General features: G+C 42.7%; 1 protein-coding gene across 2 annotated transcripts in view; it reads right to left on the reverse strand.

Annotated features, from left to right (window-relative positions):
• The window catches only part of PRELID2 (PRELI domain containing 2), a 67,102-nt gene that overhangs the window by 24,914 nt on the left and 15,174 nt on the right, over window positions 1–27,014 (reverse strand). For both annotated transcript variants that reach the window (XM_008140854.3, XM_054718013.1), the window contains exons 3-5: window positions 26,061–26,134; window positions 24,049–24,209; window positions 8,664–8,769 (exon numbers count right to left, since the gene is read on the reverse strand). In XM_008140854.3, the coding sequence (XP_008139076.1) occupies window positions 8,664–8,769; window positions 24,049–24,209; window positions 26,061–26,134 (341 nt within the window). The remainder of the gene's footprint in view (window positions 1–8,663; window positions 8,770–24,048; window positions 24,210–26,060; window positions 26,135–27,014) is intronic.

Below are 27,014 nucleotides of genomic sequence, written 5' to 3' on the forward strand. Positions count from 1 at the left end.
TAATTTTTAAAAGAAACAATGTAAACTTGACCTATACTGATGCTATCTAAATTGTTCGTATCAGTACTAATAAGGCTATTTACTTATTAAAATATACTTTTTATCAGAGAACTCTAAATGCTAATAATCACTGGAGTTCTTCTATGTACCAGGCATGTTTCATATATGTATCCTCACTTAATCCTTAAAATAACCCTGAGAAGTAGGACTATTATCACTCCATTTTACAGATGAGAAAATTGAAAGTCCTCGATAGGAAGTGTGATACCTGGGATATGCGAAAACCAGATCATGGACCAAGGGGCCCAGCTCTAAAATTTCACATTTAATCTCTATGTTAAATATATAGTCACAACCTTGTTTCATATTAAATAATCTTTCTAAAGGCAGAACATACTAGGCTTTTAGTTCAGGAGTTAGTATGTGAGTATTAGGATGTCCATAATTGGCTTCAAAATATTTCAGCACATGCAGTATAACATTATGCTTCATGTGTTAGTTCAAGTTTACAGCAGCTAGTCAGTTGCCCTGATGCAGGCTACACACTTCAGGGGTTGGCTATGAGCATTCTAATGAACAACCTCACTCTCCAGAAACTTAAGTTAACTATCCATGACAACACCAGAGATTTTAATAATTAGCATAAGGAATGTTAAAACTGTGAAATTGTACTGGCAAAATGAGAGGCTTGCTAACCAGCATAATGAATGTTAGAAATGGACTCTCATTAATTTAATTAGTGTGACTTAAGATATGGGGATTAGCTCTAAATTCTAGAGACATACCCATCCTTGCAAAATCAGAGTGTAAGACTCTATCTAGCAAGCCCTTCACCCACAAACTTTAAGAATGCCACCCATAATGCCACATGTCTAAATGGCCACTGGGTCAGAAGATTCTGGCTGCCTGATGCTATCTGTAAAACAGCCTCTGAATCTTGCCTTTGGAATACTGTCAGCTCTAGATTCAGAGAACAGTTCATGCGGTCCGTGGTCAGAGTACCCAAAAGGACAGAGACTTAATAGAACTTACACAACAGATAAACTATTTTATGCCTACTTGGGAAAAAATGATTAATGAAATGTCTGTGTGTGTTGCAGCTGAACCTCATCAACCTCAAATGATCAATTCCCAATAGGGACCAAAAAGAACTGAACACTTGTGTATACAACTCAGCATACCAATTGGCTCAGGTCAGCATGGCAGGCAGTTCTGACATAGTGCCCAGTGGTCCCTGCCTCCTCGTACTTATGCCCTTGTAAACATATATATATACAAGTATGTTCAGGCTCAGGGAGTTATCTTCCACTATTAAAATGGATTTTTGTAAGGCTCAAATAAGCACACACGCCAAGGAAGCATGTTCAGATCTCTTTAGCTATAGCATGTCTAGACCAGACCTTCTTCAAAGGCGAAGTTCAAATTGTTTGACTTGCCTGCATTGATTGCTTCAGTGACAAATATTTCACCTGCTGTTGCATTCAATCTTTCTCTGCTTCATCCTCCCGATCAACACAATAAGAATAATGACGGAACTAATAATGGGGCTTTGCCAGGAGAGTGGCTGAAATAACAAATTATTTTATCACACGCTGAAAATGCATTTCCCAAACTTAAAAAAAAAAAAAAGAAGAAGAAGAAGCAAGCCTCTATGCGAGTGCATAATGAGAGCTGTGCATTTTCCAGGGTTTGTAGTCGGCTCTAATTACTCAGACAACTGGGTGAAAGAGGACACTTGCATGATGAGGTTAACCCCCAGGGTATATCTTTTTAAAAGTTTATAAAATTTTTCCATTACAGTTGACATTCAATATTATTTTGTATTAGCTTTGGGTGTACAGCACAGTGGTCAGACAATCATATACTACAAAGTGCTCCCCCTGATATTTCTAGTACCCACGTGACACCATACATAGCGATTACAATATTATTGATTACATTTCCTACACTGTAGTTTGTTTAGTTTACTATTTTGTAACTACCAATCTGTACTTCTCAATCTCTTCACCTTTTTCATGCAGTTCCTCAACCTTCCTCCCTCTGGCAACCATCAGTATCTAACCCATGGTATCTCTTGAGCCCCTCCCAGAAAAGTAACTATGGGACATGCAAGAACCACACAGAGTTCACCTAAAAGTTCTTTTGATTTGGGTTTGGAATTTTTTGGGGGGATTAGAAGGGTGGAGAGTGAATGTTTTGTTTTGAGTTGGAGAAATGGAGGCCAAAACTCCAAAAGATAGTTATACCCAGCGCAGCACAAAGTATGCTTTCTCAATGGGGCGATATCGAAACAAGGTGACAATTAGTTCGTGTGAGTGAAAAATATCTAACACTTTTTGTGTATAAAGCAAAGACATCATATAGCATATAACCAGATAATCAATATATCTAGGCATTAAAATTTCATGGGGGGAAAGGGGATTAGAAAAAAAATGTCTTTGAAGGCTCCTAGGAAGAGGGGGTGATTATGGAAAAAATGTTGAGCAACACTGGTCTAAGAAATGCCTTCCCAAAACTGAGAAGCACCTGCAGAGCCATGCCTGCCCCAGGAAATGTGTTGATCTCCGTTTCCTTCTCCGAGGATCCCTGAGGTCAGACTTGATTCTGGCCTAGTTCCTCCCCTCCCGGCTTCCCAGTCGTTGGCCGTTCCCCTGCGCTGCAGAAATGTGTGTGAAGCCTTCCAGGTGTCCCAGACTGCCACCTTGCTAGTACCTATTCTCCTTCACATCTCCCTCCCTTTCCGTGATCTGTTGGAATGTGCTTGCTTATCTCGGGGCATATTAAAATGCACATTTGGCACCTAGAGTGCTACTTGTGTGTGGTGGCACTTTTTCAACACTTCTGGCCCATCTGGGTTAAAACTGTCCACCAGAAGATGAAATCAGGACAGAGAGACAGAGACTGTGATGAGTCAGGAGACAGACAAATGCCCCTGAAACTAGGGAAAGGCAGTGCCAGGCACACGCAGTGGTGTCAGCAGCCGGGACTGGAGTATGTACAGTACCCTATTCTGTACAGCCTTGAGAAAAATACGCAGTCATGGTATGCCCCATTGCTGGCATGGGCAAAGATAGATGGCTATCCTGAAAACAAACTTTCAAGCAGTTCCTCAAAAAAATTAAATATAGAATTACCATATAACCCAGCAAAAGAACTGAACACAGAGACGTGAACAGATATCTATATACCGTGTGCATAGCAGCATGATTCACAATAGCCAAAAGGTGGAAGCAACCCAAGTGTCTGTCGATGAATGAGCAGATCAACAAAATGGGGTATATACACGCACAGTAGAATATTATTCAGACTTAAAAAGAAAGGAAATTCTGGCACATGGTACAACATGGATCAACCTTGAAAACATGAGGCTAAGTGAAATAAGCCAGACACAGAAGGACAAATATTGAAGGATTCTAGTTATGTGAAGTACCTGGAGTAGGTAAATTCATAGAGACAAAAAGTAGAATGGTGGCTCTGGCTAGTGGCTCAGTTGGTTGGAGTATCATCCGTACACCAAAAAGTTGCAGGTTCAATTTCAGGTTCAATCCCCACTCAGGGGCATGTATAGGAAGCAATTGATTGGTGATTCTCTTTCTCTCTTTCTTTCTCTCTCTCTCTCTCTCTCTCTCTCTCTCTCTCTCTCTCTCTTCCATCCTTTCTCTCTAAAAATCAATAAAAAGACACATCCCTAAGTGACGATTAAAAAAAAAATAGAATGATGGTTGCCAGGAGCTTGGAAGAGAAAGGAATAGAAAGTTATTTAACTAGAGGCCCCGTGCATGAAAATTCATACACTCCGGGGGAGGGGGTTCCTCAGCCCATCCTACGCCCTCTCGCAGACCAGGAGCCCTCGGGGGATGTCCAACTGATGGCTTAGGCCTGCTCCCCAGTGAGCGACCTGCCCCACCCCCCATCACCCCTCTGCCACCACCAGTCGCCACTGCCCCCCCCCAATCGCTGTCCCCTCCGTTTGCCCACTGGCACCCGCCTTGGCACTGCCCGCTCCCCAGCCCCACCCCCCCGCCAACTGGTCATTCCACCGTTTGGTCAATTTGCATATTAGGCTTTTATTACATAGGATGGGTACAGAGTTCTGCTTAGGATAATGAAAAAGCTCTGGAGATGGATGGTGGTGATGGTTGCACAACACTGGATGTACTTTGTGACACTGGACTGTACACTTAGGAATGATTAAGAAGGTGAATTTTATGTCATGCATATTTTACCATAATAAAAAAATTAACATACATTTTAGTATCTTTCTTAATATAAAGATATTTTCAAAACAAGAAGCACAACAAATCCGTAATCCATTAAAAATCAGAAAAAGGATATGTCATTATAGTTAAAATGCCAGAAATTCCAGCTAAACACACCCTCAGCAGCATTTAGGCATCTGGGGTCTGGGGCTCTGAACAGAAGGAGGTCACTCTGTAGCCAATCATGCGCCCTCGCAACCAACAACATCATGGCCCCTCACTCTTCTGGTCAATTGTAAGTTCTCCCACAGTGACTGAGCTCCTTGCTTCTGTGGGCCCTGCCCCCATCCTTAATGGACACCACACATCTCCTCACACATCTTGCCCCACACAAGCGGCTGGAGTGCAGAGCCCATGGATATGGCACAGACATTACATCCCACCTTTACCACCACTGAACAGTTGTGGTGTAGTCACCAAGAGCACACTCTGGAGTCAGACAAGCTTATGCCTGCCTCAGCTGACACCCAAAGTGTTTGTGAAACTGAACTTCTGAGTTTAAAATCTAGTGTGTATGTATGTGAATTTAAGGAGTAAAAGCAAAGCAAGACAAAAAATGTAATCATAAAAATAAAGTATAAAAAAGAAGCAAGTCAGTAGGATTTTTTTTAATTTTTAAGACAAAGATAATAATACCTTATGTATATTTGACCCTGTTCTTCAATACTGGAAGTTTTCAAGCACTACTTTCACACCTCTCTGTGAGAATGAGTTAAAATTCCCACATGTGGACAACTAAACTTAGGATCAGAGGGGTGAAGCAACTTGTGCTACATCACAAAAACAGTGGGCTTTGCTGGGCTGGAAGTTCAGAACTGCTTCTATTTGTTGACCTGAGTATAAAGGGGCAATCCCCATTCTCCTACCCATATATTCACATTCCAAGAGCACAGTGGGGACTGAATCACGTATGCAAGTCAGCATTGGTGTCCAGAAGGCCCCTGAATGACAGGCCACCTGAGGAGGGAGAAGAGAAATGCAACCAACAAGCCCCCAGAGGCACAGAAACACAAGTGACATCAACTTAGGGGTCTGTGTCCAGGGCTGGCTTTTAATTTACAAACACAGGGACATAAACACACTGAGTGTCTAGCTTTGCTCTTTCTGGGGAAGGGGGGAAAAGAGATATCAGATCCCACCTTTACCACCACTCAACAGCCTAAGGGATAAAGTTCTAAAGTGAAAATAAAGTCACCTGAAACACTCATGGTGACCTCCGCAGAAGCCACTTATGCAGGCTCAGCTGTGAAGGCTTTATCAGGAAATCAGGCTGACACCGGAAAATATCACCACTTGAATAAAAGGTAAAAGACACTTAGGCATGAGTGGCTCCTACACTTGAAAAGCTAATTAAACGAGGCTTATTAAAAAAAAATTGGAAAAGGCAAAAGCTGGCAGAAAAGAATATATTCATACTTCTGAGCATAGTGAGTGAGATTACAGAGGAATCACTTGGCTTCCTCACTTTAAAATTGGTGTCCCCTGATTATTTCCAGACAGTAGACATCAGAAACCAACTGGAACTCTACTCATTTCTATGGAAATGTACAGAGCGCTGTCCACGGTACTACGTGTTGAAGGGAATTAGAACTAAGGTTAATAAAATCCCCTCTCTGCTATTAAGAGCATAAAACGTACGGTGAGGCCAGAAACCTGGGGGATTGCAGGTATTCCCCACTCCTCAAAAGCTTGCACTAGGCCAGGCCACTTCTAATAAAGTGGCAAAGGGTAAAACTTATTGATAAAAGATGGGGATTTGAGTCCAGACTCCAGCCCCTGCTAGACCTATGATCTTGAGGCGACCCATTTAGCCCACACATAACACAGTGCCTAGCACAAAGCAGGTGTTCAATATGTACTTGTAAAAGGAAGGAAGGCGGGCAAGCAGCCATGCACATATTGGGTGCACTTAACTCTTCAAGACATTTCTCATCAACAAAATGGGAATAATAACGCCTACTTTGTGTATCTCACAGGATCAAAATGTACAACCACTGTATGCCTACTTGGATTAATCAAATAATATTTATTTATCCAAAGCAAGGATTGGCAAACTATAGTCCAAGATAGTCCACAAACTAAATCCAGCCCATTACCTGTGTTTGTAGGGTTCATAACATAAGAACAGTCTTTACAAATAAACATTTACAACCAATTTGATAGTGGGAAAAACTAATTTTTTATTCCAGATCAGCTAAAGGTTATCTCCCCCCACCAAAAAAAATAATTTCATTCTTCTAAGAATTATGTTCTTAGTAGACCTATATTACCAAAAAAAAAGGTATACTCAATTACTGTTATTATATTTTTAATAAAATGTGTGCAAATTGGTTTCTCTCTTGTTATAAAATACCTACAAAATAGCTCAATTTTGCCTCTTGGCCCCCAAAGTCTAACTTCATCTGACTCTTTACAGAAAAACAGTTTGCCACTCCTGACCGAAACAACATCCAAGAAATCAACTCAGGCAGGGACATGACACCAAAATTATTTTTCTCATCAGCCTTATTATTTTTAAGAGTGTAATTTTGTGGAACATGGGCTTTTTCACAAATGCATATTTTGCAATACAGCAGAAAAACCCACAGTAATTTCTGAATGAGTAATGGTCAGACCTTCCAGAAGCTCAACTACCCTCTTCATGCCCAGGCTGAAACAGGCTAGGCCAGTCTGGATACAAGCTAATCTGGGCCAAGAGCACATCATAATCTCAGCAGTATTTGAGTGTTTGGTACTGAGTTGTCTATGGATACAACTCAGTACCAAACACTCATTCATCCCTCTCAGTCTTCCAGACTAACGCATCGTGGTTCAGGCTCATTCTTGAATCTAGGCTTGCAAACTAAAGACAAAGGTCCATTGTCCAGAATCTCTCTGGGTGTCATAACAATAGCCCTTAGACCAGCCAGTAAACCTGCCTACTAGGTAACATATGCACAAGTCCTGAGTAAATCCTGGGAATAAGTGATTATGCTCATAATTACAATTAAAAATAACAAAATAATATCATAAATAACATACTATAAATAAAATAAATATTAAATAATTCAAAACCACTGCAGATCACTTGCAATAGGCATATGAAGATGCATGAGTTAGACTTTGCCCTTGGCAAGAACACAGGGCATATGAATCTCATGTGATATACCATATTGGACTAAAAACTAAATTGCTCTACTTAAAACAGAGGGGAAATAATGAACAACATAAACTGATGAACAAAAACAGACCCGGAGACAGGGAAGCATCGATCAGACTGTCAAACCTCAGAGGGAAGGTAGGGGAGGGTGGGGGAAAGGGGGAGAGATCAACCAAAGGACTTGTATGCATGCATATAAGCCTAACCAGTGGTCACGGACAACAGGGGGGGTGGGGGCATACATGGGGAGGGGTTTGAGATGGGAATGGGGGGATGAGGACAACTATGTGATACCTTAATCAATAAAGAAATTAAAAAACAAAAACAGGGTACATAGGAACCTTGAACGCCAAGGTGGCCTCTGAATCACCTTCCTGAAGCCTAAGCTCCCCAGTTATGGAGTTTTAAACCACAGTAATGGACAACAGGGAGCTCCAGATTTCTATGTCTTCTTCATCCCTAATATCAGGACAAAATTACAGCTTTCTCAAAAGTTTGTAAGGAATAAATAAGATAAGTAAAAATTCTTTTTTACAGTGAGTAGCACACAGTAAGCACTCAATAAATATCAGTTATTATTATCTTTTTAATTAAATAGTTGTCATCATATTGTACATACAATAAATATAATTATTCTTTCTGATTATTTCTCTTAATTAGACTATAAGTATTCTCCATATCATCACATACTCTTCACTGGTATATTTTTAATTTAATGGGGCACAGATAGTATTTTAGTTTTACTTTGATTTGTATTTGGATAATAACTAGAGGCCCAGTGCACAGATTTGTGCACTGGTGGGGTCCCTTGGCCTGGCCTGTGGGGATCAAACTGAAACCGGCTCTCCGACATCCCCTAAGGGGTCCCGGATTGTGAGAGGGTGCAGGGCAGGCAGAGGGACCCCACCAGTGCATGATCGGGGCCAGGGAGAGACTGCAGGAGGGCTCCAAGGTATGTCCAGCCCATCTTGCCCAGTCCTGATCAGCAGGACTCCAGCAGCAAGCTAACCTACCAGTCAGAGCGTCTGCCCCTGGTGGTCAGTGCATGTCATAGCGACTGGTCGAATGGTCAAATGGTTGGACACTTAGCATATTAGGCTTTTATTATATAGGATTAGTGAGGGTGATTATTTTGGCATATATTTGTTTATGAACTGTATTTTTTTCTTCATATGTATGGATAGGAGCTTTATTCAAGAGTCCAATGGGAATATCCATGGTTTCTTAAAATTATTAATGTTGGTTCCAAATGGAAACAAGCTTACCTTTTGGGCTCCCTGTCTTAAGAATGTGCTGGCAAAAGTTTCCAAAATGCAGTTCAGAAAGCCAGCCCCTGTGATTGAAATCCTGCCTCTTTGAATGAACTCTGTCCTGCAAAAAATAAAAGTATAATCTTTGATGGCATTCTACATTCAGATATTTAAACCACAGGGATTTCCAAAGCCTAATTACCACTTTTAATCACCACAAAATTATATCCATAGCAATTCAATACTTGCCTGTTACAATAGAATATTTCATTAGAGATTTACAGATTATATAACAGAAGCAACAGTCTTATTCAAACTAGAGAATACTTGTTTCAAGTTGCTATGAGAGTAGATTTAAAAAGTTCTCACCACCATAAAAAAATGTAACTATGGGAGGTGATGGACCATTAACGAACCTCATTGCCTTAATCATTTTGCATTATGCACATATATCAAATCATTACATTGTACATCTTAAACTTACACAATGTTATATGTCAACTACATCTCAATAGGATATTTTAAGAGTGTAATTTTGTGGAACATGGGGCTTTTTTACAAATGCATATTTTGCAATACAGCAGAAAAACCCACAGTAATTTCTGAATGAGTAATGGTCAGACCTTCCAGAAGCTCAACTACTCTCTTCATGCCCAGGCTGAATGAATTAATTTAAATTTTTTATAATCAAAAAGAGTCTACAAAGGAAATAATTTCCCTACTTAGATTTCTATGGAAAGGAGATAGGAGCCATGTCCTTCTCTGTGTGTGTGTGTGTGTATGTGTGTGTGTGTGTGTGTGTGTGTGTGTGTGTGTGTGTGTCTGCATATATAAGCACATTTACTGACACTAAGAAAAATGTTCAGAGAAAACTATGGATCCAAAAAGCTGTGATTTTGGTAACAATAGTTATCTAACTTAATTAATTAGACCTTTTCTCCAATCCCAATAGTTATCTAACAATTAATTAGACCTTCTCTCCAATCCATTTATATGAGTAGACTACATTTAGATCATACACACAGAAAAATAAAGCCTTCAGAACACTCTGTCTCCTCTCTCTTTGACTTTGACTCTCTCTCTCTCTCTCTCTCTCTCTCTCTCTCTCTCTCTCTCTCTCTCTCTCTCTCTCTCTCTCTCTCTCTCACACACACACACACACACACACACACACACACACACACACGGAGTTATCCTAGCCAATCTTACCTAATAATAGAGAAACATGTAAATTGACCGTACCTTTGCTACACCCATAGCCAATCAGAGTGAGTATGCAAATTAACCCAACAAAGATGGAGGTTAATTTGCATACGCGGCGGGGCAGGCATCGCCATGGCCAGCTCCTAAGGGGTTCGGGTCCATCTGGGTGAGGAAGGCCAGCGCCAGACACTGCCCACAAGGTACCAGTCCATCGGGCCAGGGAGGGGGGTGGGGGCAGCACCAGATGCCACCTGAGGGGTCCGGGTCCATTGCAGGCCCCGGGAGGGGCAGCGGCCTGCCTAGCCACGCCTGTGGGGCCCTGGGAACATCACAGCCCCGGGGAGGAGCGGCTGGGCCTGCTTAGCCACTCCCGTGGGGCTCCGGGAACATCACAGCCCCGGGGAGGAGCGGCTGGGCCTGCTTAGCCACTCCCGTGGGGCTCCGGGAACATCGCAGCCCTGGGGAGGCATGGCTGGGCCCTGGGAACATCGCAGGCATGGGGTTGCTGAGACCCAGACCGGGCCTCTGGCCACAGATTCACAGCTTCGCGGAGACCAAGGGCAGGGATCTGCCTCACTGCAGAGAGAGAGAGGTTCTGCAGTGGCCCCAAGACGTGGGTTGGCCACGCCAGGGATCAAGGGGCATGGAAGGAAGCCCGGGGGGAGGGGCAAGGACCCGAAGCTCTGAGGCGGGGGTTGAGGGGTGGTGCCTCCTCAGTGGAGGGGTGCCACACTGCAGGGTACTAGACTGACTGACTTGATTCAGAGAAGCTCCCAGTGCTAACCTGCCTAGGCCTCACCCAGGCGGCCTTCGCACTTCAGAGGCGGTGACTCCTGCTCCCGCCTTGACCCAAAAGCAAGCTCACGCCGCCCTGCCCCATGGCAGAGCATGCCTTGGTGGTGAGTGCGAAGCCTTCCACCTGCTCCAGAGACCCCGGGGAGGGGGCAGTAAAGAATGGGGGCAGGGGACCGGGGAGAGGAAAGAATGTGGAGCGTCTGCAATGAAAAGGTGCTTGAGAAAGAGGCTCAGCAGCCTGACAGGAAGGTTTGTTCTGTTTGCCCGGCGGCTGCCCCTTAGGAAGGGCAGAGAGCATGGCTCTGAGGGTTCCCTGTGCACTGAGTCAAGTTCCACAGCCAACTGGAATTGGCCTCAGTGTCCTGGTCTGAAAAGTGGATTAAGAGTGTACCTGTGCCTTCACTGAGCTTTGATGGCCAATTGAGATACTATATAAGGAAAGTGATGAAGAAGTGAGAAAGGAAAGGAAAGACTGGAAGGAACCTGTAAACCCATTGTCACTTAAATAGGGAATATAGTCAATAGTGTTGTAATGATGGTATGATGCCAGGTGGGTACTGGAAATATCGGGGAACACTTTGTAAAGTATATGGTTGTCTAACCACTATTCTGTAACTAATATAAAACCTGAAACCAATACAAAATAATATTGAATGTAAAGAAATAAAAATTGGAGTGAAATTTTTATAAATTTCAAAGTTTAAATAAAGGCTGTAAAGGAAGGAAGGGGGAGAATAAAAAAATAGTGTTTTTCATTTTACCACTTTATTGTCTTTTCAGTACATGAAAAAGACAGTTGTCTTTATATGGTGCTTTTATACTTTTCTAAGTCATTATCTCATTTTAATTTCAGGGCAACTTAAAGACAAGATAATTATTCCCTCCACTATTCAAAGAAAGGAAATCTTGGTGTCTGGTCCCAATGATTCAATTGTCAAGCCCTTATTGTAAAGCAGGGTTAGTAAAATGTTCTCTGAAGGGTCATATCTATACTAATAAAAACCTTGGGGGTGATCAGGCCAGCAGGGGAGAGTAGTTGGGGGCAATCAGGCCAGCAGAGGAGCAGTTAGGGGGCAATCAGGCAGGCAGGTGAGCGGTTAGAAGCCAGTGGTCCTGGATTGTGAGAGAGATGTCTGACTTCAGGTTTAGGCCCGATCCCAGGGATCGGGCCTAAACCTGAAGTCGGACATCCCCCGAGGGGTCCCAGATTGGAGAGGGTGCAGGCTGGGCTGAGGGACACCCTCCCCAGTGCACGAATTTCGTGCACCGGGACTCTAGTCCAATATAAATGGTCTAGGCCAGTGATGGCGAACCTATGACACGCGTGTCAGCACTGACACGCGTAGCCATTTCTGATGACACGCGGCCGCAAGCAGAGGATGAAACATTTGCTGCTCCTGAGGATGAAACATTTGCGACTATAATCTTGGAGTTAGTTTTTTCCTCAAAGTGATACACTACCCGAGTTATGCTCAGTTTTTTGGCAAAGTTTGACACACCAAGCTCAAAAGGTTGCCCATCACTGGTCTAAGCAAATAGTTATAATCTAGGCAAAGCAGCTTCCACCTCTTAGATTTAAGCCTATTTAAAATGATTTGCTCATGTGACACTAATCTTTCCTGTCTTTATTCCTGATTAGTCAGAGTCGAATTTAACAGTGATTTTAATATTTAAAAATAAAATGTTGAGCAATCTTACCCTCTTGGGATAGGTGAACTCTTCAGTCCTCAAGGAAATTATAGGTGAGGGATTAATAAAAGTCTCTCTTACAGCACATTCTAAGCAATATTTCTTTTCACCCATTTTAGGAGAAGTGGGTGCTCAGAAAAGCATGCTCAGGGTTTTCCCACATATGGGATAATAACAGGACAGTGAAGCGGGGTCCTGCCCTTGCCATCAACGAGATAAGAGTTTATTCCATTATATTTCAAGATTGCCAGAGAGGAAAATGTTGCAGTTTCTCTAAATAACTCACTGACAAAGCACATCAGATATTTGCTTCTTACTACACAGCGCTAACCTAAATCCCTCATGTTAGAGAAGCCTCCATGTACGTTCCTATGCAGGTTACACAACAATATAGTTTAATTTCAGCCCTTTTTGAGGAAGGAGGAAGAGGAGGAGGGTGAGGAGGAGGAGGAGGAGGAAAAGAAGGATGGATGAATGCAAGAACAAATGGACAGCTGAAATATTAAGAAAATTTATGGGTGAATTATAGGTGTTATTTATTTACTTTGTTCTTTTTACTAATTTTCTATAATAAATATGTATTACTTGGCAATCACCAAAAATATTGATAATAAGGCCCTGATGATCATTTTTATATAAGTAAAAATTATTCTTTAAAGGCTCTGTGCTACCAAGAATCATTTTCAACACAGGAGTATGCTAACTTCTGGCTTATCCTTCACTTAAATTCTCATTAATCACCTGATGGCTTCCCTTTTCCCACACTATGTAACCTTAGTTCTTTGTGCCTTTTGCCCTAAGACTTTCTCCCATGCCCAAGCTTGACCTGTTCTGTTTCCCTCAAGAGACATAGGAGATTCAAGTTTTCTTATACCTGTCTTTTATCTGTTAAGCCTAAAGGAAGGACTGCATCTCCTTTATGATGTAATATACCTAGGTCACATCTACTCTTCAAAAAACTGCATAATGCCCTGACCGGTTTGGCTAAGTGGATAGAGCGTCGGCCTGCGGACTCAAGGGTCCCAGGTTCGATTCCAGTCAAGGGCATGTACTTGGTTGTGGGCACAGGAGGCAGCTGATTGATGTTTCTCTCACATCGATGTTTCTAACTCTCTCTCCCTCTCCCTTCCTCTCTGTAAAAAATCAATAAAATATATATATATTTTAAAAAACTGCATAGTAACAGTGTATATTTTCTATCAGACATTATATTATCTTCTGAGGTTGTTACTCTTAAATTTGTTCTATCTCTTACTGAGAAAACTATGGTAAAGAGAAGCTAAAGAACTTGCCCAAGGTCATATAACTTGATGTCATGCAGATTCATTTTCTACGGAAATCTAAAAACTCCAGTCCTGCTCTTACCTCAGTTAATGACACAAGCATCCTCCTAGTCTATGCCCTTAGAAATCTCAGCAACATGTTATATGGTTCTCTTTCCAATCAATCCATTCAATCGGTCGACAGGTTGTGTTTGTTTTCTTTCTAACATCTCTCAACAGTCAATGTCATTCTCTCCCTTGTGACTGCTAATGGCTGAGTTTCAACAAATGGACAGCTAAAATATTAACAAGAAAATCTATAGGTGAATTATAGGTTTTATTTACTTTGTTCTTTTGACTAATTTTCTATAATAAATATGTATTACTTGCCAATCATCAAAAATATTAATAACTAGAGGCCCGGTGCATGAAATTCGTGTGCGAGTATGGTCCCTAGACCTGGCCTTCAATCAGGGCCATCTTCCCTGGCTGCCCACAGCAAGCCCCAACCCCGACGCCACCACCCCCGGTTCCCCATTCGCCATCAGGTGATCAGTGCCTGACGGCCGGGGGAAGGGACCGAGAGGTGGGTTGTTCCCGCCCACTCGCCAGCCCCACCCCCATCGCGGGTTGCCCTCTGTGTGTGGGGTGACCAGCAGGGCAAGGGCCTTGGCCTGGTGCTGCCTGCGTCCTCTGCCACCCACCCCCAGTTCCCTGTTCGCCATCAGGAGATCAGAGCCGGCCGACCAGGGGAAAGGGACCAAGAGGTGGTCAGTGCGCCTCATAGTGATTGATCCAGCAGTCATTCTGGTCCTTCCACCATTAGGGTCAATTTGCATATTACCCTTTTATTATAGAGGATAAGGCTCTGATGATCATTTTCAAATAAATAAAAATTATTCTTTAAAGGCTCTGTGCTACCAAGAACCATTTTCAACACAGGAGTATGCTAACTTCTGGCTTATCCTTCACTTAAAGTCTCCTTAATTACCTGATGGCTTTCTCTCCCTAGGACCACCACACTGCCTCCCAATGGAGTCCCTGTCTCCAGCGGGGACTCTACCACCCACAATGCCCAGAGTCAGTGTCCTACACACACACTGATGTCGTCACTGGCTGTTTACTAAGGCAGAGAATAAAGCCCATGTCCTTAGCTAAGATTCATCCATATTGTTGCATGTAGCTATTGTTTATTCATTTTCATTGCTTCATAGTGTTCTATTGTTTGAAAATTCTCCAAATTATATATCCACTCTACTGAAGATGGACATTTAGAATGGCCCCAGTTTGGAGCTATTATCACCGGTGCTATAATGAAAATATGCATAACGCATCCAGGTACATATGTGCACAAGAGTCTCTAGGCAGTGGTTCTCAACCTTTCTAATGCCACGACCCTTTAATACAGTCCTCATGTTGTGGTGACCCCCAACCATAACATTATTTTCGATGCTACTTCATAACTGTAATTTTGCTACTGTTATGAATCGTAATGTAAATATCTGTGTTTTCTGATAGTCTTAGGCGACCCTGCTAGTGGTTCTCAACCTGTGGGTCGCAACCCACAGGTTGAGAACCACTGCTGTAGAGTATCTAGCAATTAAATATCTTGGCCACAGGGCAGGCACACTTCATATTTTAATAGATTAATGCCAAATGTTTTTCTGAATGGTTGTACCTGTATTTTTTCTTCTTCATTGCATCAATGCCAATTGCAATGATTAGCACATGGTAGGAAATCAATAATGCATTAGGAAGGATGGAGCAAAGAAGAGAGGGTAGGGAAAAGGAAGGGAAGAAGCAAAAGAAGGGGAGAAAGTGATAGTACATCTCAATATTTATGTCAGGGGAATTGAACCAAATGTCTAGGAGCTCCACTTGGTAAAGTCAGTAGGGGACAGCCTTCCCCTGGCTGAGATAAGCCCCACAGTAACTGGACAATTATGTAAAAAGAGGAGGCTCATTCACTCATTCACTTGTATCTGAGTCACATCTATCGGTTGGTCCACAGGTGGACATAATTCAACATAGGACACAATGGAATCACAACAAAGAAAGCACAGCTCAAATTTCTGAACACCTTTGTGAAAGTGAATGGCAGTTTATACCATCAGTCTCCTACTTTGGGGTCATTTAAAATTCTGGTTCCTTCTGGATTGGGGAAAATAACAAAGTTCAGAGGAAATATGGATCAGGAACTAATCCCCAGAGCAAGGAAATACCAGCTCTGAATCCTGAATACAACGGTTTCCAGGAAAACAACAGCTGTTAGTAAGAACCTGTCCCTGAGGTATAGACTGGTTAGGTGTGGCAAACCTTGCCTAATTGTTTTTCATGATGGAATTTAATCAAAGTATCTGAGGGGAATGAAGGTTCCACAGATATTCTTATTGTGGTGACATCTCCTGCAGTCTGTGAACTGGCCTGGTAGGAGGTGTCGGGCTATGGGTCCCACCGGTGCATGCCTCACATCCAGGGCTGGCTTCCAGGATGTGTGATCCATGTGGCCGCACAGGCTCACCTGTCAAAAGGGCTGCACACTTAGTTGAATGCCCTCCTATCACTATTTTGAAATTCTTAACCATTTTTGAACAAGGGACTCTGGATTTTCGTTTTGTACTGGGCCCTGGAAATGTAGGTCTGCACAACACTACCAACTGCCATGTCCTGGGGAGTTGTCTGAGATGCTTAAGAATGCATGTTGCAGTTTAGCAATACCTAATAAAAGCCTCAAACCCTTGGACACATAACACTTACCTCTAACAATACTGCCTAAGCAAATAATCTTAGAGGAGGACTTAGGCCAGCCTATAAAGATATTCACCACATCATTATTTATAACAGTAAATCATGTAAATATTGCAAATGCCCCCAAATTAGGATATTAATAAAGCACACTAAAATATTTTTATCCAATAAGTACATATAATCAGTCACAAATAAATCATTTTTAATGGCATATTTAATAAGGAAAGATGGTCCCAAATGTAATGATAAGTTAATGTATAAGTCAGAATACCACATAAAGGATGATTTCATATTTGTAAAAATGAGTAAATAAATTTCACCAACTGTAGTATGCTCCCACAACGGAATGCTACACAGCAATGGGAAAAGAACAAACTATCAATACATATAAGATGATGCTCATAGACAGGATGTTGAGCAAAAGAAAACTGAAACAACAGAGCACAGAGTGTACAATTCCATCCACGTGAAGAGCAACCCCAGGCAGAACTAATCTATAAGGATAGAGGTCAGAATATTGGTTTCCTTTGGGGTCACTGACCAGAAAGAGCACATACCTAAAGAGAGCATGAACATATTATGTTCTTTTTTCTCGTGTGTATTTTGTAACTGTTCTACTATGAACATGGAATACACATGAAAAAAGAGGAAGCATTATATCTATACTATACTATAGGCCATCATGACCTAAATGACCAGACAGATAGATGACCAGTCACCAGGAAGTGCATGGAGCACCTCTTGGTCCCTCCCCCGCAGCCCACAGGCTCCTATCACAGCAAGGCTGGTGGCAGGCAGGCAGGTGGGGCATCAGGGGATGAGCAGGGTGAGGCGGGCAAGGCAAGGTCATTAGCCTCTGGCCCAGGGCCGGTCCAGAGGCCTAACGAACTAGCTGCTGCCACGGCAGCTGCAGATCAGGCCCAGAGAGAGGCCTGGAGAGAGAAGCAGGGCCTGATCAGCAGCCGCTGCAGCTGCTGGCAAGGCCTGGAAAAAGAGAGAGGTGGGGCCTGATCTGCAGCTGCTGTGGAGGCTGCGGGTCAGGGGTCAGGTCGGAGATAGGCGTAGAGAGAAAGGCAGCTGTCAGCGAGGCTGTTCTGGATTTCCCAGAAGAGCCAATGGCTGCCTAGGAGGTGAAGCTTTTGACACTGACTGGCATAGAAACCAACCAATCAGAACCTAATCTGGGTGAACTGCGAAGGCAGAACCTAAGGTGGGGGCTGAGGAGGGGTTTTAAGGGCAATAGGTGTTTGGTATAAGATGTAAGAAAGCGGTTCAATTTTTTAATAACCAGTTTGGCAGTATAGTGCATATGGCTGGCTATCAGTCCAGATATAGGGAATATGTATTTTTGTCTGCAAAGAACATCTCCTCCTGCTGAAAAAGGCTTCCCCCTCCCCATTTAAGCAATACTATCCTATATAATCTATCTATACTAATAAAAGGGTAATATGGTAATTATACTGGGTCAACTGGCCATCTTCCAGACATCTGACTTCCTTCCGGCCAAAGCCATGGTGGTGGGGGCCAAGACAAAGGCAGTTAGGGGCGATCAGGCTGGCAAGGGAGGACAGTTGGGGGGCAAGATCAGGCCAGGAGGGGGTTAGGGGCAATCAGGCCAGCAGGGAAAAGCAGTTAGGGGCGATCAGGCTGGCAGGGGAGAGCAGTTGGGGGCAATCAGGCTGGCAGGGGAGCAGTTAGGGGCAGATCAGGTAGGCAGGAAGAGGTGGTTAGGGGCAAATCAGGCAGGCAGGCAGGCAGAGTGGTTAGGGGCAATCAGGCAGGCAGGCAGGTGAGCGGTTAGGAGCCAGCGGCCCCAGATTGTGAGAGGGATGTCCAATTGCCAGTTTAGGCCCGATCCCTGTGTGATGGGGCCTAAACTGGCAGTTGGACATCCCCCAAGGGGTCCTCAATTAGAGAGGGTGCAGGCTGGGCTAAGGGAACCCCCCCCCCTCTCCTCTGTGCACAAATTTCGTGCACTGGGCCTCTAGTTTCAATATAATAAAGAATACTTAGATCAAGATTCATTCAATCTTGACATATGTGAGGGCTGGAGGGTTTTCCTAACTTCAGATATGAGGCCGCTGAGTCATCCCAGAGCAGAGGGGAGAATCAAACAGAACAAGCTAGGAATGACCACTCCTCAGTTCCTCTTACCCCTACAACCCTCTTGAGGTCAGATGCATATTAAATGCAGCAGCCTCCACCTCCACCACAGAAAATGTCTCAAAATGTAGCCATAAATGCACACCAGGAAACTGAACTCAGCTTGTCAGTTTTATTTTCCATCTCTTTGCTTAGCTACTAATACTAGTCGTGCTTAGAAAGATGGAGGAGGCAGAGCCTTAAACTAAGTAGACTGTCATCGGGTTCTGTTTATTGTCTCATGACCTCTAAGGTGTTCTGCATGAGATCCTTGCCTGTTTAATAAAATACTATAATTTTTTTTGTTAATTCTCACCAAGGATATTTTTTCCACTGATTTTTAGAGAAAGTGAAAGGAAGGGAGGGAGGGAGAGAAAGAAACATTGATGCAAGAGAGACACATTGATTGGTTGCCTCCTGCACACACCCCAACTGGGGATTAAAACCCCAACCCAGACATGCGCCCTGACCAGGAATTGAACCCACAACCCTTTGGTGCACAGGCCGACACTCTAACCACTGAGCAACACCGACCAGGACTAAAATATTTTTTAATACTGAAACTTTTTATTTACTACAGATGCAAGAAACTTAAAAAAAGGGAAGGGTAAGGAAGGGGAGGGGAGGGGAGGGGAGGGGAGGGGAGGGGAGGGGAGGGGAGGGGAGGGGAGGGGAGGGAAGGGGAGGGGAGGGGAGGGGAGGGGAGGGGAGGGAAGGAGGAAAGGAAGGAAGGAAGGTTAAAATGGCATCTGCTCCATAAGAAAACAACACATTTTGACACGAATCCAACTCAAGCCTCCCTTCTTCATCCCTTACTTCCACTGATTATTCCTCTCTTGCATAAATTCAAGAGGACCCTCATCTGAGTTTTGCTACTTTCTAACATGGTGTTTCTGCTAAAAGTGTTCACTGTTTGCTGGAGAGTCAGACTATCAACTGCTCACGCTTTATGAGATTGGCAGGAATGTTGCACAAAAGGGAGCTCCAAAACGGCTGCCAGCTAGATGCTTGCTCACCCCTGTGCCCACAGGGTACAGCCAGGTGATCAGGGGCTTCAAACTGAGCTGCTCATCAGAGTTACCTGGAGGACTTTTTTTTTGTTTTATCCTCACTCGAGGATGGATATATATATATATATATTATTATTGATTTCAGAGAGGGAGAGAAAGATAGAAACATCAATGATGAGAGAGAATCATTGATTGGCTGCCTCCTTCACAGCCCCTACTGGGGATCGAGCCCGCAACCTGGGCATGTGCCCTTGACTGGAATCGAACCTGGGACCCTTTAGTTGAAGGCCAATGCTCTATCTACTAAGACAAACCAGCTAGGGCTGGAGGAGTTTTTAAGACAGTGATTTCCAGGAGCCAGCCATAGTCCCCAGGACTAGAATTATCTCCAGGCTTACCCTCCCACCCTCCCCCCCCGCGACCCCGCCCCGAGCCCTGCATTAACACACAACTCAAAAAAAAAAAAAAAGCAGGATAGGAGGATGAAAAATAAATCCAGAGGCATTCACTAAAATATTTCAAAAGCTCTTACTTGGAAATGGCACAGAATGCTCTCTTGGCTGAACACCATTGTTTCCAGTTCAATCATCACCATCCTTTGCAATAAAACAGCTTACTCCATTTTTCAAAGCTAGTACTTTAAGGAATCACCCCACTTTGAACATAGCATTTATATTCACCATTAGTTCCAACAACAACTTTCATTTATCTAGTGCCTTATACCCTCCAAGTGAGGAACATCTCCATTTATTATCTTATTAAACCTTTACATCACTGTGAGGGAGCTCGGCCAGCTTTATCCCTTTAGCCCAGAGCCAAACGGCATGGCAGCATCCAAGCAGCAACACCATTAATAGGTCTCCATATGAATGGTTCCAGATTCCCTCTACATCGAATTTCCTACCAAATCCTATTGGACTTTCCCAATTGCACTTGCCCCTCCTACTGGTGCCATCCTTTTTCAGGTCCCTCCCTTCGTGCCCACTTCAGCCCATGAAGAGCACTATCTGTAACTCCTTGCGTGGATGGTCATTCGTCATTCATTCAACAAATGGCCACGGAGCCTCCTCTACGAGCTGAGTACCATGCTAGGTATACACTGAAGGTACAGGTACAGCAGAATGGGAAAACAGAGACCTGTCATGTGAGCACAAACATAAAAGGCAAGCGAGTATCTTTTGGAGAGCAGTCTTACTGAGCCAAAAAGAAGGCTCCTGCCCAGATGTCATATTTACACGGAGAAGGCCTGGAAATCCAGGTCAATGTGAGCACAGGGAGTCATGTTTTGGGACAAATACAGTGATATTTATTCAGGCTATTAGATAATTATACCCTCAAGCTCTTTATCACCAGGATTAGAGATTAGAAATAATACCGAAGTAAAGTTAACAGAGCCAGAATGTTTTCATATCGCAGTGAGAGCAGGTTTGGCAGTCAACTAAAAAGGCCAGTGCTAAACACATGAAACTTAACAAAATGTCCAATTTGCTCCCAGAAACAAATAAAAGACTTCAGAGTAAGAAAAAAATAGATACACAAAGAAAAATGCCCCAATATTAGCCCCTTGAAACATGCACATTATACTATTTGTAATTCACCAGATAAAAATTCGAAACTTGGGATGTTTTAATCCAGGAGTTGAAAAACAAAAATTTCTAAATGTTACCTACCTTATTTGTTAGAATGGAGACTATTCATACAAGTAACTTCAATTATAAGGGAAATTCGTTGAACTAAGAACAGTTGCTCATCCCATTCATTTAATCTGTGAGTAAAGTTTGACTTTGGCTTGTTTCTTTCACTGTATTTCAGGAGAAATGTCTTTGATATTTTATAAAAATTGAATCAACATATCAGATGTGATTAATACATATTCTACTAGGCTGAGCACTTTGAAATCTCAGGAACTGGATCTGTAAGCATCAATGGATAAGCAGAAACTCTTAAAAGACATGGGAAGGTGAAGACACTGGCATTAGAATGCTCTATGCTGAGTCTGGAAGAATGGTCCTGCTACTCAAAAGCAAAACCCCCAGCTCCACAACATCATAAACAGAGGAGTCTCCACTGATGGGATAGCTTAAACCTTGCTTCAAGATAAGAAAAACCTTATTGCTTATCGCAAAAACCCAAACAGCTATGGTGAAAGAGCAACGCCCAAGAAAATGCTTTTATAAGATGATTATCTTTTAGAATTGCATTACTTGGATAAGGTAAATGTCCATTACTAAAGACAGATCAAATGCATATCCATTATATTCCCACATAGTCCAATAAAAACTAACAAAAGACTAAGAAACTAACAAATACATTTTAAAGAAGGGAAGCAAACCCAAAATCATAAGAAGTGAATAAGCCTATCTCAGAATGTAGGGTTTCAGAGGGCAGAAACCACGACTTTGCTTTCTGAGAAATTAAAGCAATGTACTCCATTCTCCACTAGCAAAAGCAAATGCCTCTGTCCTGTTCCACATATTAAATAAAGCACATTCCTACAAGAGCTGGCTGTCAATTTTTTTCTTTTTTTTTTCTTTCTACTCTCCGATTTGGGACGAGTGTCCAAGGGAAAGCTGTGCATTGGCCCAACATCCCTGACTCCGGAAACAGGCAGCTCCTCAGAGCTCCAAGTGTGATGCCCCTGGGTCTACGGCAGCCACAGTCACGGCACGGACCAGGAAGAAAACCAGAACACAGGGGATTTGGTCCCTGCCAAATGCTTGCATTAACTCTGGATGCTTTCCCTCCAGTGCTCAAATCTCACGCTGGACCTAACATGGAAGGGTTCCTCCCTCCCATGCCTCTTGGATTGAGGATAACCCCGAGAGGGTGTGCTGAAGAAACTCAGTCACAACATGGAACACCTTCCTGCAGCCTAATGGGAACAATTATAAACGCTGTTTCTGCAGTAAGATAATATATGCTAAAGGTGGGAGGCCTGTGGATTTTTAAGATTCTGATAATAGCAACAATAAAGGTAGTAATACTAGACATTAACATTTATCGACTACTCTCATTTGACGGTCACAGCAATCCCCTTCATACTGATGAGGAAACTGAGGCTTGGAGAAGTGGAGTAAATTGAGCAAAGGCATATAATTATAGTTCAGAGGTGGGATTCTACCCAAGATCGCCAGTTACTGTGGCATCGGATGAGAACCTGTAGAAGTCTAGAGGAGCCAGGTGGGCTGTGTGAGTAAAGCAGGCTGTAGACTGTTAGACAACTGAGCCAGGCATACAAAGACAAGAGACTAAGAGGCTGCCTTAGTTCCTGCTAGCTTTCTAGTTCCTGGTTCCTATCCCATGTGAGGCCCGCTCAAGGATAGAGAGATCCCTGTATTCATTTGCATTGGTACGTTTCTATTACTTCCAAAGCATGACAAAGACAATGGGCACCAAGGTGAAGAGGGAAAGGGCGTGCAGTACCTCCTCCTTGCTGGTATTCTTCAATTATTTTTTATCCAGGTGCCCCTCCCCTCTCCCATGCAGTCTTTTGATTTTCAGACAGAGTGGAAGGGAGGGAGAAGGGGGGAGAGAGAGAAAGAAAGAGAGAGAGAGAGAGAGAGAGAGAGAGAGAGAGAGAGAGAGAGAGAGAGAGATATGAAACATCAATTGGTTGCCTCCCACACATGCCCCGACTGGGGCCAGGGAGCGAATTTGCAACCGAGATGCGTGCCCTTGCCTGGGAATCAAACCCCATGACCCTTCAGTCCAGAGGCCAACACACTAACCACTGAGCAAAACCAGCTAGGGCAAGAATAAATTTTATTATATGTAAATAATATCTCAATAAACCTGAGAATTAAAATTTCTCCTTTAGAGAAACATTCACATATGGCATTTATGAGGATTATAAGCCTTACCAATATTGCAGTACTATTTAGAATTTAAAAAAAACAAAACTGGAAACCACCAGAACATCTGTCAAAAAGGAAAAAGCTAAATAGAATATAGTGTAATCATAAGGTGGAAGATGATTCAACAGTTCAAAGGAATATGGCATATATATATATATGTATATATTTATATGTTATGGATAAAGTTTAGAAACATTCTATTAACCAAAAAAAAAAATAAGGGCACAATGGTTCACACAGAATGAAAGCATGTATGTAAAAGCAGATATATGAAACCATACTATGCAGGCTTTGTGAGTACACAGGTGAGTACCTGAGGGATCTCTTAAAAGTCTAGAAAAATACTCAGCTCAGTGATGACACTCACTGCCTCTGGAGAAGGCAAAAGACACCAGGATTGAACAGGATGGCCAGAAAGGAGATGAGCTCTATCGTTTTCCCTCCATAAGGAAATCTACTCATTAATTACCTGTGTGATTAAAAATTAATAATGTGTAATTTATGTGAGAAGTAAACAGAGGTTATAAGTATGAAATCATAGGTGCTTTTTATTAAATTTATTGGGGTGACATTGATTAATAAGATCATATAAGTTACAAGTATACATTATAGCTTTTTAATACATGTGCTCATCTGTGCATCCCTGCACCCAACCTACATACACACACACATGCAACACACACAGAGGTGATCTTACCAATTTGGATTTTCCATACTTTCCCGGAAGACAGACTCTTCCTTCATGGATGCATACTGTGTCCACGTAAGGCAATGACTCTGGATAGCCATGCTTCTTTTCTGGGGATTGAGCCAGGATTCCTCTTCTAACTGGATATCGGGTATCTTTAAAATGCTCACCTGTCCAACAGAGGGAGGACAGCTTTCTCAATTTTGGAAGAGCAGGCTACATAAAGACTGCGCCCAGAAGTGCTTTCAGTCTTGGATAGTTAAGAGGAGAAATGATCCTAATATGTGGCTGTAAGTCCTTGATAATCAAACATACTATGACCTTACTAAGTGCTGGTGAGGACGTGCAAATGGCCCGGGATTTATGCAGGCCATTCAGTCCTTGGCCTGATTTCCCTAACTGCTAAGCACTAAGCAAATTATCAGCCTCCTTCGCATCTCCTCTAGGGCTGGTTATGGCCTTCTTAAATTGACGCATTCTAACTGGGCCCACTATGGGCTCATGTGCAGGACAATATCAGGTAAAATATTTTCTTCATTTTAAACTCTGTCTATACCTAGAAATGTATGCTTTCCTAGGTGAGGAGACATGGAAAACTGCAAAGGCAGAACTGTACAAGTCAAAGGTGTCCTTAAATTATTTAAGAATTGAGATACAACACAAAGTTGAATGCCTTTTTAAATAATAGATTCAAAGTATGTATATAGGTCAAAGGCAGGCAGGGCACGCACTTGGTGGAAAAGCCAGTAAGAATTTTTGCTGTACAAATTGCAACACACTTTACCCCCTGGAAAATAAAAGAAAGCTCATTTCCACTGTCATATCACCTTTCTTCCCACTAAAGAATGTGACAGAAGTGATAGAAGCCACCATTGTTCCTACAGACGGCGCAGCAATGTCATTTCCAAGCTCGTGGGCAGGAGCCCAGCTGGGCTCCACGTCACACACAGAATCACTTCCAGGCTGAAACAACCATCTGAGAATTTGTAAAACTGTGAATCAGGATGCTCTCCTCGTATTTCCTAATGATGCTAAAAAGGCTCTGGTCACTAATTTCTCTACAGTTTGAGCAATGTGATTTAAAATCTCCACTTACCTTTTTTCCCAACAATCACCAGTGTGCTGAAGGATTTCAAAGAAAGAAAACAATGTGCTATCATGAAGATTTCATCATCAACACCATCACTTTACAGAAACATACAGGAAAAGGCTTACGGGGAGCACCAAGAGCATTCTACTCCCTGAAATAAGGGTCCTCCCTGAGAGTGAAACAGAAACGGAAGCTTTTACCTCCCCTACTAAAGATCTGACAAAATCTCTACCGTCTGCTCACCTCTGACCATTGTTACTTAAGAGGCACATCTATCCATGGACAGATAAGGAAAGATGGTCACTTGATGTCAAATGTCCAAGGTATCTTTAAAATAAGTGCAGACCAGCTCTATGTCCACTAAGAGTCATCCACAAAAGAGAGAGACACAGAACCAGACAGGAAAACAACTATCTCCAGTGGCATCTGCCAGAACTGAGGTTGGCCCTGGCTGGTGTGGCTCGGTTGTTTGGGTGTCATCCCGTGCACTGAAAGGTGGCCGGTTAGATTCCAGGTTGGGGCACATGCCCAGGCTTCAGTCTCCATCTCCTGTAGGGAGCGTGCAGCAGGCAGCCGATCAATGTTTTGCTCTCACGTTGATGTTTCTCTCTCCCTCCCTCTCCCTTCCTTTCTCTATGAAACCAATAAAAAAAAATCTTAAAAAAAAAAACCACAGCATTAATTCTTATGCCTGACCTCAGGATGGTTTCTAGGGCACTGAAAATGGCTCCAGGCAGCGGGCCCTCGGGGGTTCATGAAAAGGAGGTAAAAACTGAGGCTGGATATAACAGACCTTTCTTTCTCTGAAGGGCTATGAGGCAGGAGAACTGGGAAAGTTCTAATGCTGCTTTCCATCAGAAAATGCTCTTTTCATGACTAGAAAATTACCCAATGTTACACCAAAACGGCTAACATTTTGAAATGAATTTACCTTCCTTAAAATTTCTGGAACCACATTCCGACAGATTGCAATCCTCTTTCTATAGATGATCCCTGTTGACACATCTAGAAATAGAAAAATTTTACACTCAAAAGGATATTTAAGGAAATGTACGCTTGTCTACGGTCAATAAAACTTTGAATGTCGATCTCCATTTCCTATCTGTAGAATTCCTAAAAAACACACATTTAACTCAAAACTTAGGGTCTCTGACCACTTTTCTGGGCCAAATCATTCCAAATACACTTATCTGTGATCAAGGAATATGTGTAAACAGCTACTCACAAGTGCACATTCTAAAATCAAGGATAAAAGGTCACAAATTGTTCACTGCTGTGAACTATCAATGTCAACACTCGAATGACAATGGCCAGTGAGCCTCCTGCTCAACTCCAACAAAGAGAATGTTTTAACAAAAAAAAATGGAGAATCTGATTCGACCATCTTCTGCACCAAACATGTTTTCAAGCCCAGATTTCTGGCTACAAAATTTAAACTTATAATTAATTATATTAGGCATACCTTTCTCATAGGGGAGCAGACTCCCCAAGACTGGAACTACTGTTTTGGAAGGGAGTTTCCAGAATAACACCAGGAAAGTAAAAATAATTAATTATATTAGGCATACCTTTCTCATAGGGAGCAGACTCCCCAAGACTGGAACTACTGTTTTGGAAGGGAGTTTCCAGAATAACACCAGGAATGTAAAAATAAAAAAACACAAAACAAAAAAGAAACCACTCAATAAATGTGAGTTCAGAAAAAGTTAGAGAAAAAGATAAACTTTGAAGCATTGTCATTTGCGCTGTGAATTCCTGTGACTAGGCCACACTCCTTTGAGGTTGCTCATGGCTCTGGCCACAGGAGCCCTGAACCTGGTGCAAACCAGCTTCTGACTGGAAGCTGCTGACAGGGTAAGAAACTGGTCTGTCTTCTCTGCCGATT

The sequence above is a fragment of the Eptesicus fuscus genome, chromosome 6 (genome assembly GCF_027574615.1).
Source record: "Eptesicus fuscus isolate TK198812 chromosome 6, DD_ASM_mEF_20220401, whole genome shotgun sequence".
In the NCBI taxonomy this organism is placed as follows: domain Eukaryota; kingdom Metazoa; phylum Chordata; class Mammalia; order Chiroptera; family Vespertilionidae; genus Eptesicus; species Eptesicus fuscus.